This window comes from Sorex araneus, chromosome 2, assembly GCF_027595985.1.
Source record: "Sorex araneus isolate mSorAra2 chromosome 2, mSorAra2.pri, whole genome shotgun sequence".
NCBI classification, from domain to species: Eukaryota; Metazoa; Chordata; class Mammalia; order Eulipotyphla; family Soricidae; genus Sorex; species Sorex araneus.
This window is the reverse complement of record NC_073303.1, coordinates 56,998,245-57,009,993: the sequence shown is the minus strand read 5'-3', so window position 1 is coordinate 57,009,993 and position 11,749 is coordinate 56,998,245. Positions and strand designations below refer to the sequence as shown.

General features: G+C 46.1%; 1 protein-coding gene and 1 pseudogene across 1 annotated transcript in view; both read right to left on the bottom strand.

Annotated features, from left to right (window-relative positions):
- Positions 1–343: 343 nt before the first annotated feature.
- RAD54B (RAD54 homolog B) overlaps positions 344–11,749 on the bottom strand; it is a 90,582-nt gene continuing 79,176 nt past the window's right edge. The window contains exons 10-14 of the mRNA XM_055129535.1: positions 7,238–7,413; positions 3,843–4,104; positions 1,726–1,792; positions 1,335–1,535; positions 344–667 (exon numbers count right to left, since the gene is read on the bottom strand). Coding sequence (XP_054985510.1) covers positions 447–667; positions 1,335–1,535; positions 1,726–1,792; positions 3,843–4,104; positions 7,238–7,413 — 927 coding nt within the window. The 3' untranslated portion in view covers positions 344–446. The remainder of the gene's footprint in view (positions 668–1,334; positions 1,536–1,725; positions 1,793–3,842; positions 4,105–7,237; positions 7,414–11,749) is intronic.
- Positions 2,292–2,984, bottom strand: LOC105943536 (ubiquitin-40S ribosomal protein S27a-like; annotated as a pseudogene).

The window sequence follows — 11,749 nt, the reverse complement described above, 5'->3', positions numbered from 1 at the left end:
TTTGCTTTACATGCGGCCAACCCGGGTTCAATTCCCAGCATCCCATATGGTCCCCTCAGCACTGCCAGGAGTAATTCCTGAGTGTACATCCAGGACTAACCCCTGTGCATCACTGGGTGTGACACAAAAAGAAAAAAAAAATTAAGCAACAACTTTGACTAGCATGTCAAAACTGGATAACTTCTGCAAGAAATACAGTGATCAAATAATTCTAGCAGATTAAAAATTCCATTTAATTACTAGATTAACATATTTAAAGGCCAGAGAGAGGAGTACAGGGGGTAGGTAAGGTCTTGCACCCAACCCACCCGATTTTATCCCCAGTACCACATACGTAGCCCCATCAAGAATGACCCCAAAGTATTCTGAATGTAGCCCCCCAGCTAAACAAAACAAGCCCAGAATATATTTAAAGAGGTATAAGAGTACTATCATTTAATAATCTTTCATTCTATAGTGGTTGTTTGATTGGTTATATTCTGAAAAAAGAATGATACATTTTCTCTTATTTTTTCAAGAAAAGGATCTGCAAGATTTAAATGATCTCCAGAGAAGTGTTTCCACTGCTTCAACTCTGACATGGAAAGAGGCTTCAGGAAGCTGGATGTCTGACAGCGTGGGCCCGGCTGAGAAGTTCTGGGGAGAGGGGACTTTTCCAAAGAATCACCTGAAAGAAAGAAAACAATAGGAGAACCCTCGGGTCAGTCAGGACCTCACTCTGGCCAACACGTGATATCGAGATACCACTGAACAAGTCAGCTCATTCACTCTTCCCACATACATCACTGAGAGCTTCCTACAGCTTAGCAACAATGATGATTTAAGCATTAGAGACAAATATGGTGGCCTGGAGACCCTCTGGCCCAAGCCTGGAGCCCTTTAGGGAAAGCACAGCGCTGAGCAGCTGCCCTGCCAAGGGCCGATCAGATTCAGGCCCAAGAGGGGCCCCACCCTAAAGAGCAAGCCCATAGACCCCTGGGGTCAAAGGTGACTTCCTGCCGACAGACAGGGGCATGAAGACGCCAAGGAAACAAACAAAAAAGGGTTAAACACATTTTTCTAATGTCAGGGTATGAAAATTTTTCCTAAATAACTTAAGTTTTTCACAACTGACTGAGAAATAAGAAGCTAAACATTAAGGAACCAGTGAGATCATAATTAACATTTTCTCAAACATTCATCTGGCAGTTGCTCTATTGCCTGAGGAATAAAAGAAAGCTACTTACTCCACACAAACAGTAAATAATTTGAGTTATTCCGTATTTAAGTATATTTTACTATTAGAAGGAGATGCATGAATTTTTCTATAGTAACAGAATTAAAATATAACTAACCTGTATGATCCTTTTCTTCTATACAGTCACAGTCAAGCAGGTCATGAGTTACACAGTGTGAAGTTTCATGAAACGTGAACAAATTTTTAAGATCCTCTATTGAAAACTGAATATGTTCAGAAGTCTTGCTCAGGTCTACGACTGCCCCCGATAGACCCTGCTTGCTGATCTGCCTTTGGTAGATCTTCTCTTCTATTGTACCTTGAAGAGGAAACATTCATTACATTTCTTTCTGCTCTTTGTGCCTGTTATTTCCGTAGGCAAGAAATATGTTTTAATATACTAGCTAAAGAAAAAAAAACAGCTTTTTTTGACACAGAAGCACAGATTAACAACACTGTTTGGGTAGTTGCTCAAAAGCTACTCATTATTCATCATACTGAAGAGTTACCTGTGGTTAGGAGTCTGTAAATATGTACGGGATGTTTCTGCCCATCTCTCCAGACTCGAGACATTGCCTACAGAAAATAAATAACAATTCTGAGCACAGGAGGAACTGATAACAGCCCTCTTCACTTAAGTGATGTCATTTCTAGTTATATTAAAAATTCTAGATTTCAGAAACAGTAGGTAGGGTACTTGCTTTGCATGTGGTCGACCAGGGCCTGACCCCCGATATCCCAGAGAGTCCCCTGAGTCCCACCAGGAGTGATTCCTGAGCACAGTTGGGTGTGGTCAGGGAAAAATATTCTAGATTTCACTTAGAAACTAAGTCCAGTGAATCTTTTGGATACAGGAATCTCGTCCCACTCCGAGGAGCTAATGATTCACCTCTAAGGTGAATCATGTCTGGGCTCTGTAATCAGTTCATAAGAGATCCCTGAAGTCTCAGAATTCCATCAATAGTACTGGAAGGTAAAATGTTACGCTCGTAAGCTGAGCGCACCACAGGAAAGTCAGCTTTCTTTCTTTTTTTTTTTTTAGAGTTCATGCCTTTTATTAACCCATACAGGTAAATTATTTGTCTTCTGGTTTGTTGAAACAGTATGTCAGACAACATTTGCCACAATCATGCCTGTCAAAGTGGCTGGCCATAAAAACTCCAGCACCACATTCATCTCAGGGGCATTCCCGGCGAAGGCAGCTGATCTTGCCATTCTCATCCACCTTGTAGTATTTCAGGACAGCCAGTTTAACCTTCTTTCACTTATGCTTATTCTTCTTGGGAGTGGCGTAAGACTTCTTCTTCCTTTTCTTTACACCACCCTGAAGTCTCAAAACGAGATGAAGAGTGGGCTCCTTTTGGATGTTGTAGTCAGACAAAGTACGTCTTTGTTTACCAGCAGAGATCAATCTCTGTTGATTGGATGGAATTCCTTCCTTCCTTATCGTGGATCTTGGCCTTGACATTTTCTATCATATCCGAGGGTTTGACCTCAAGAGCTATAGTCTTCCCCATAAGGTTTTCACGAAAATCCGCATCTTGGCAGTGGACCCACCAAGATGGCGGATCGGAAAGCAGGAAAGTCAGCCTTCAATCCATTTCTGGAGACAACCTCTAAATCCTTGGAACAGCAAACCTAATTAGAACTGACCTGGGTCTTGGTCCCCACCAAACTGCTGTCCTGCACCAGGTGGTCTGTGCTGACCCTCGGGGAGGGGGCCTTGCTTCATGTCCTATTAATCTCCTCTGGGTGGGCTGGAGACAGGCACTGTCATTAGTCAGACTGGTCCTCCAGGTCTTCATGTCCATCGCTCCAAGTGCTGCCCGCTCAGCTGGGGGCTCCTGTGTGGCCCTCGTGGGAGATGACAGCGGCAGCATGGATCTGGTTTCTCCTGGAGACTGCCCTGGGCTGCTGTACTCCTGGCGGGTTCTAATGTGTTTCCTTTGACTGTAAGAACTGTAACCCTGAGGATTATGTTTTCTTGGTTGGGTGAGTGTTTCTAAGGGAATGTGAAAGTAAAGGTGGTCTGGACATAACCAATGTCCACTGAGGTGCAAATACACAGGCAAACACTTCAAGATACATGAAGGCCTATGTTCTAAAGAAAAAGAGAGATGACTCTTTGACTCTAATCATTTAGAAAAAAAAATTTAATCCAGTAATTGTTTCCTAAATAAGTTAATTTTTTAAAAAGAAAAACAATTTCCAGCGCGGTGCTGGGTGGAACTCAGAACTGCCCACACACCCAGCCTGTGCTCTGTCCCCTGAGTCACCTACTGGCCCCCATGGGTGAAACGACTATGCTACTGTACCCTGCACAAACACTGATCTTTAACACATGAGCACCCTAATTGTCCAATGGTACAAGGAATTAGACACAAACAGGTTTGGATTTGAATCCTGATTCATTCTTTCATATATGGCCTAGAATATGTCCCCATAGTTTTCATCTGTAAAACAGACTAACCGTGTCCACACTGGAGGGATTATTCTGAAAACCGCAGATGGACAGCTGTCAGCCGCGTGCCAGCAGCAGGTCTTACACATCGGTGCCACACCCTACTCCCAGGTGTTACAGCCCCGTGGGCGTCACTGTCTGCTTACTGCATAGAGACACTCTTACCTGAATATCAGTGGCTGGATTCCAGTCAATATCATAGAGAATTAAGTGAGATGCTCCGGTAAGGTTAAGTCCCACACCACCAGCTTTTGAACTTAATAAAAATATAAAGTCAGAAGAGTATTTACTATTGAAGCCATCGACAATTTGCTGCCTTTGAGAGACTGGTGTTTGCCCATCAAGTCTTGTGAAAGCATATTCATGGCGCTTGCATACTTCTTGCAAAATGTTCAAGGTTTGTACATAGTTGGATACCAAAACCACTCTGTCAAATGAAATGGAAGATTATGTAATACATACAGCTTCATAGTATATGCTATGTAGTACAGTAATACATAATATGCTTTTATATATAAAATTTGTAATATAGTTATATAAACACAATTGACGGGTATGATTTTTTTAACTTGAAGGGAAATTCCACAAAAATGTTATCATTGATATTGACAGAATATGTAACAATGGTCTCGTGTAATTAAAATACATGTTCTCCTTTAAATTCTACAGTAGTTTTGTGGGGGAGGGAACTACACGTGGATTCCGGAGGCCTGGGGAACCCTCCTGGTGATTCCTGGCCCAGTGGTGCCATGCCGAGGTCTGAGGGTCCGAGTGTGTGGTGCTGGTCAGTGCCACGCAGTGGTGTGTGGGATAGTGCTGGGCAGAGGGCTCCCAAGGCTGAACCCAGCAATGCACCCAGGGGGGCTGCGTAATGAAAGGCATCAAACCAGGGACGGCTGCATGCAAAATGTGCACCCTCACAACTATTCTCTCACCAGTCCTTCAAATTCAATTTTAAAGACAATATCTACGAGCTTTCCACTCCAAATAGTAAAGTTTTTTTTTTTTTAACCTTCTTTACCTCCCAAAGTAACCTTAAAAATAGCACTTTAGGGCTGGAGTGATAGCATAGCGGGTAGGGCGTTTGCCTTGCACACGGCCGACCTGGGTTCAAATCCCAGCATCCCATATGGTCCCCTGAGCACCGTCAGGAGTAATTCCTGAGTGCAGAGCCAGAAGTAACCCCTGTGCATCGCCAGGTGTGACCCAAAAACAAACAAAGAAAAAATAGCACTTTAGGGGCTACAGAGACAGTAACAGGGATTATAGCGATTGTACACGGCCCACTGGTCTGACCCCCCCAGCACCATAAATGGTCCCTGAGCACCGCCAGCAATCACTCCTGGGCAGAGCCAGGAGTGGCCCCTGAGTATGGTTGGGTATGGTCTATCCCCACCCCAAAATTAAAAATTCCCAGAATTTTATTAGCATGGAAATGATCAGCTAAGTAAGTGCTAGACAGAATAAAAACAGTTTTAGACAAACAAGAAGTAAAATGATTTACTTCCCATCCTTTCTTTCTTAGGATGATATCATAAGAAGGATTCTGGTGGGGCCGGAGTGATAGCACAGCGGGTAGGGCGTTTGCCTTGCACGCAGCCGACCCGGGTTCGATCCCCGGCATCCCATATGGTCCCCCAAGCACCGCCAGGAGTAATTCCTGAGTGCAGAGCCAGGAGTAACCCCTGAGCATCGCTGGGTGTGACCCAAAAAGCAAAAAAAAAAAAAAAAAAAAAAAAAGAAGGATTCTGGTGATACAAATCAAGACAACAATGAGATATCGTCTCACACCAGAGACTGGCACCCATCAAAAAGAACAAGAACAATCAGTGCTGGTGCAGATGCGAGCAGAAAGGGACTCGCATTCACTGTTGGTAGGAATGCTGACTGGCTCAGCCTTTTTGGAAAACAATATGAGCATTCCTCAAAACACTAGAAACTGGGCTTCCTTACAACCCAGCAATACCATTTCTGAGAACTTACCATGGGGGCACAAAAATACACAGCAGAAATGCCACCCACATTTCTATGTTCCTTGCAATACTATTCACACTATTCACACTACCCAGAATCTGGAAACAACCAAGCAGAAAACTGGGTCAAAGAAACTATGGTACATCTACACAATGGAATACCATGCAGCCACAAAGGAAAATGAGGTCATGAAATCTGCTCATAAATGGATGAACATGGAGGGTATCATGCTGGGTGAAGGGAGTCAGAAGGAGAGGAACAGACATAGAATGATGGAGTCAGCTGCGAGCAGGGCCAGCGCCTCATGAACGGCTGTCCCCAGCTCCTGTCCCAGGTTCCTGTCCTCTCCCGGCAGTTCATTCGGGGATGGAAAAATGCCAGAAAACGCAAAGGAGGACAAGTCGCGCTGCACAAGAACTTCCAGGCCTTTTGGTACCACATTTCCCAACGGCCAATTAAGTCGGGAGTCTGAACCCAGAGTGTGAGATCCTAAAAGTCACACAGAGAAGGAACACGGGCACAGGGAGAAGCATCTATGGCCATGTTTGCGATCTATCACAACCCCTATACTCATTATTTGGGTTCAGAATTGCTTACTTTTGTGGAGCAACAGTGGAGGTGAAGGGACCTGCTGTGCATGTGACAAGCCCCAGTCTGACCCCCAGCACCACACAGCATCCCCAGCCCTGCCTGGAGTGGGCCTAGAGCAGAATCTGGAGCACGTCCTGAGCAATGATGGCTGTGACCCCAAAACCCCATCAACAACAGCAAACTAAATCACTTCCTTTTTCTATCCTATTATGTGAATGAAGAATACTATCTCAAAGACAGTTTTTCTAACAAGAATTTACTAGATGGAGGGGCATTGCACCCTAACGGTTCTTACAAGGAAAGATATAAATTGATGAAACAGGCAAGTGCTCTGGTAAGATTCTTGTATAATTCTCTTTCAGAGGTCCAGGGGTGGGCTCACTCCATACTCCACTGTGGACACAAAAATACACACAGTACATACCACTTGAAAGAAAAGCTATTTGGGGGTGGGGGGCAGCAATGATTTGGGAGCCACACCTGGCAATGCTCTGGTTCACTCCTGGCTCTGTGCTGGAGATCACTCAGGTAACACCTGCCCGGAAGTCTAGAGTTCTAGTTCCCTGGTTGTGACTATAACAAGCAGGACACACAAACAACAGTGAAATGCAAGGATGTGAAACAGAAGAGGACTGAGCCACAAATACACACTTGGAACCAACACTACATGAGTACCAGGAGCATACATGACCAGCAAGGTGATGGGGGGTTCAAAGTGAGGAGGCTACGAGAAAACCCCAAGGAGGGGCAACATTTAAAGGGCAGGAAAAAAGCAAAGGTCCTGACAAATTAAGAAACAAGATAGGCCTCACATCTCAAAAGACATCTCCGCTATTTTTTTTATATCCATACATATTTCTGCCTAGTTGGCCTTAAGTGAAAACTCATTGTTGGGGCTGGAGTGATTGCACAGTGGGTAGGGCGTGCAGCCTCAATCAGTAAGAAAAACAAAAGAAATGTTTAATGTATCGAAATCAATAAAATGGAACTCTTACTTTTCGGCCGGGCGAAGTGTGCGGATGACCTCTAGGAGCCTGGCCAGCACCCGAAGCTTGCCCGCCTCCCCCTCAGCAACCCTGAGCGGGTCGTAGTCGGGCGGGAAGGCGCCCCGCACGCCCTCGTACAGGCTCCTCTCCCCGCTCTTGCCGCACGCTGGGTCGCACTCTCTCTCCTGTGCGGAAGAGGGGACGTCAGCACTGGTTCGGTTTTGCTGTCCGAGCTGGGAGGGGAACAATGCTAAGCGGGAAATCACTGCCTGCAAAGACAAGCTACTGCATCGGTAGTGAAAGGTTCAATAGGCCAGTTCTGAAACAGGTAACGTGCATCAGGCTGTGTGGACAGAGCAGGTCAGAGTGGCCCTAATGCAGCCCCCTCCAGCCTTCCCCCAAATACCCTAGCACTGCCCTCTGGGTGGGAATCAGGGGGGAGAAACCAAGTCAAAGAGGGCTACAGAATCTGTCACTCTAAAGACCCTGGGTTTGGGGCTGGAGCAATAGCACAGCAGGTAGGGCATTTGCCTTGCACGCAGCCAACCTGGGTTCGATTCCCAGCATCCCATATGGTCTCCCCTGAGCACCACCAGGGGTAATTCCTGAGTGTAGAGACAGGAGTGACCCCTGTGCAGTGCTGGGTGTGACCCAAAAAAGCAAAACAATAAAATAAAATAAAATAATAAATAAAATCCCTGGGTTTTTCATCATTGATTCTTCCTTTCCGCTCCCCTCCTTCCCTCCCTGCTTTTACATCTTGGGGTAGGGGGTCCATTCCAGGGGGCTGGGAGACTGCCCTTGTGCTGGCCACATGCAGGGAGAGTGTCCTCGGCTCTCAGCCATGCCCGGTCTTCCTTTTCCCCTCTCTTGAGCTGGGGACTGGACACAGTGTAGCTTGCTCGTGCCACTCAGGGCCAAGCAAAATGGTCTCTCCTGTCCTCACATCTGTTCTGCCATAATGTAGCAGAGGAATTTGTTCTTCCTGCAAACAATGGCTTTTGTTTCTTTTACCAATAGTTTTGGGAATAATTTTATCGCAAAAATCAGAGTCTCTGCAATGCCTCCTCCAAACCCGGGAGATGGCGCGAGAGGCAGCGCACGGTGTGATGGCCAGCACTGCCCAGATGAGTGTGGCACCAGCAGCTCTCAGCAGCAGCGGACCTGGACGTCCTGAAGCTCAAGCTCTGCCAGGTGTGACCCGTGTAAAATAAGCAAACAAGCAATCACAACTGCCTAAGTGACATCCTTGCCTGGAAGCCTTCCTTAGTTCCTCTGCTTAATTATCCGAATTCTAAAAACTCTAAAGACACAGCGCAATTTCTATCTCATTATACATGGGCACTGCTCCCACACCACACACACACACACACACACACACACACAAGCCTGGGCACTGCTCCCACATCACACCACCCACCCACCCACCCACACACACACACACACACACACACACACACCTGCCTTTTTTTCTGGTACCTTTTTTCTGGTACCGAGTGTTGACGGGCTGGATGGCACAGTGGGTAGGGCGTTTGCCTTCCACGTGGCTGACCCAAGTTCGATTCCTTCACCACTCTTGGAGAGCCTGGCAAGCTACCAAGAGTATTGGTAGAGCCTGGCAAGCTCCCTGTGGCGTATTCGGTATGCCAAAACCAGTAACAACAAGTCTCACAATAGAGACGTTACTGGTGCCCGCTTGAGCAAATCGATGAGCAACGGGATGACAGTGACAGTGATACCAGTGTTGACCTTTGTGCTTATACGAGCCTTTTTTTCTTTTCTTTTCCTTTCTTTTCTTTTTTCTTTTCTTTTCTTCCCCCATACACAAACCTAGAGCCTTATGCATATAAAACAAGTGTTTGAATGCTAAACTGCTCTCCTGTTCCTTCTATGGACCTTCGTGTGTGTGTGTGTGTGTGTGTGTGTGTGTGTGTGTGTGTGTGTGTGTGTCCGTGTCCATCCTGGTGGTGCTCAGGGGACCATCTGCAGAGCCAGGGATGTAGCCTGGGCCTTCAGCCTGCAACAATTGTGCTCAGTCCTTTGAGGTATCTTAATGACCCGCAACTCAGAATCCCTGGAGAAAGTTCTTTCACAATCTTCACACACGCATCACACTCCCAGAAATTCCTCACAGTGAGCCCACATGTGCTCCAGGAACAACAAAGATCGTCTTCAGCTTCCCAGAAACTGGCTAAGCAGGACTGAGAGTCACTCCCATCCATGCACTGGCAGAGCACACGCTTTACTTAATCCACCAGGACCACGCAAGCAAGAAACAAGCAACAATCAAGACCCACGCAACAGGAGACAGCCTGTGCGGGGAAAGCCTGATGAGGCTCTGACACCACCGGGAACCAGCCTCGTCACATCCGCCAGCTCAGACATTCTCTCCTCTGACCCTGTGTCACCAACACACTTCGATGGTGGCTTGTAACATTTTAATTGGTTGCTTTATAGTCACATTTTCTGAAGAAAAATCCATCATCTTGTCATCTTGAGTAAACTTGGGAAACAATCTAGCTTCAACAGGAACATATTTGTAAGTCATTGCTTCATAAATATTACTTTCTTCACTGAATCACTGTGAGATAGACCCTGACAAAGCTGTTCATGGTCGGGTTTCAGTCACACAGTGTTCCAACACCCATCCTTCACCAGGGCACATTTCCCAGCACGGGTGTCCCCAGGTCCCTCCCCTCACCCTCAACTCCCCACACCCAGCATAACATTATGGAAGGATGGAAGGCTCTCTCTCTCTCCCCCGCCCCATTTTGGCCATTGTGGTTTGCAATATTGATACAGAAAAGTTATCAAGAATATCCCTTTACCTACTTTCAACACTCAGTTCTTGTCTAGTGTGACCATTCCCAGCTATTACTGTCATACTGGTCTCTTATTTTGGCCATTTTCTATTGATCTTATTTGCTATAATATTAGAATAAAGGCTACATATAATTTGAATAAATCCAGACTATAAACTACATATCAGATCTGAAGTGAACATGCCTACTAGTAGTGGTTGGAACATTCTGGGTCATTATGAAGTCTTCCTTTTAAGGAATAATCCAGAGCGCCTATTTTTGTTGGACGTCATGCCCAAAGGGATTAATATGTTCTCACTATATATAGGATCTGTTTGTTTAAAACTCACTTTACAAATTGCTATAATCCTGCCTACTGTAATTACAGGAAGATGACTCCTATTATAAACTGTGTAAATATAACTCATTGTAGAATAAATTTGAAGAATTCTCACAGAACATTCTATTTTCTTAAGTGTATAATTAATGACTCTAAGGGTAGCATAGCACCCATAGATTTTCTCTTGTTCTGTCAGCAAAATATGATTTTGCTATTTAGAGAAAAAGCAAAAGAATAAAACTTGCTTTAAAAAATGAGAAAAGGGGTTGGAGCGGTACCACAGAGGGTAGGGCATTTGCCTTGCATGGGGCCAGCCTGGGTTCGATTCCCAGCATCCCATATGGTCCCCTGAGCACCGCCAGGAGTAATTCCTGAATGCAGAGCCAGGAGTAACCCTTGTGCATAGCCGGGTGTGACCCAAAAAAAATAAAAGAAAAAAAATAAAAATAAAACTTGAGAAGAGATTTGGAAGAAATAGTGCAGTAGGTAAGGCACTTGCCTGCATGCGGGCCAGACCAGGTTTGATTCCAGCCCCAGAGAAGGTTCCCCGAGCATTGCCAAATGGGATTCCTGAGCACAGAGCCAGGAGAAAACCCCAAGCACGGAGCCAGGAGTAAGCTTGTGTGCAGTTGGGTGTGGGCCAAAAAGTGAAAAAGGAGACTAAGGCCCACAAACTAAGGCAGAGAGTCTCTTGCCCGCACGCCTGGCTGTCTTCCCCAGGGCCCCTCAGAGGAGATGGGCTCCAGCTTCCCTCCCCGCCCTGAGCAAAGCTCCTGGCGGCCGAAGACCACCGGAACCTAGCTACAGCCATGCTCGAGAGCCCTCTCCACACGTTTGGACAGGCCTCACACATGAAGATACCGGCAGAGGAACCCAGGTGTGTGTAATCCCATCAACGGCAAACATCCAGAGACTTAAAAGCGAGCTCCCAGAAGCTTTGGGAGGGCCGAGTCGAGAGAGACTTCTCAGATCTCAAGGAAAGGACAAATTGAGAGGTTACTGAGCCCGCTCAAGAAGTCGATGATTAATGGGATTTCATGATTGTGATCATGAAGGCCCACATACGTCCCTGGACCACAGTTAAACGTGTTCTTAGTTACATACAGCAGAGACTTAACTGCATCACTGGGCGGGCCCGAGGCCTGAAATGTCAGCCAACAGCCCCAGGCCCAGCACCAGAAGTGACCCCTGAGCCTCCACCAGCACTGGGAAAGATCCTTAAAAATACCCGTGAACAACACTCCTGAAAAGCCCAGTGAAAAACTGCACAAGAACCAAGTAGACACTTCTCCAAAAAGTCATTACGGTGGCTCTGGGCATGTGAAAGGTGTTTATCATTGCATGACTAGGGAAACGCGTCAAAACCACAAGGAGATATCA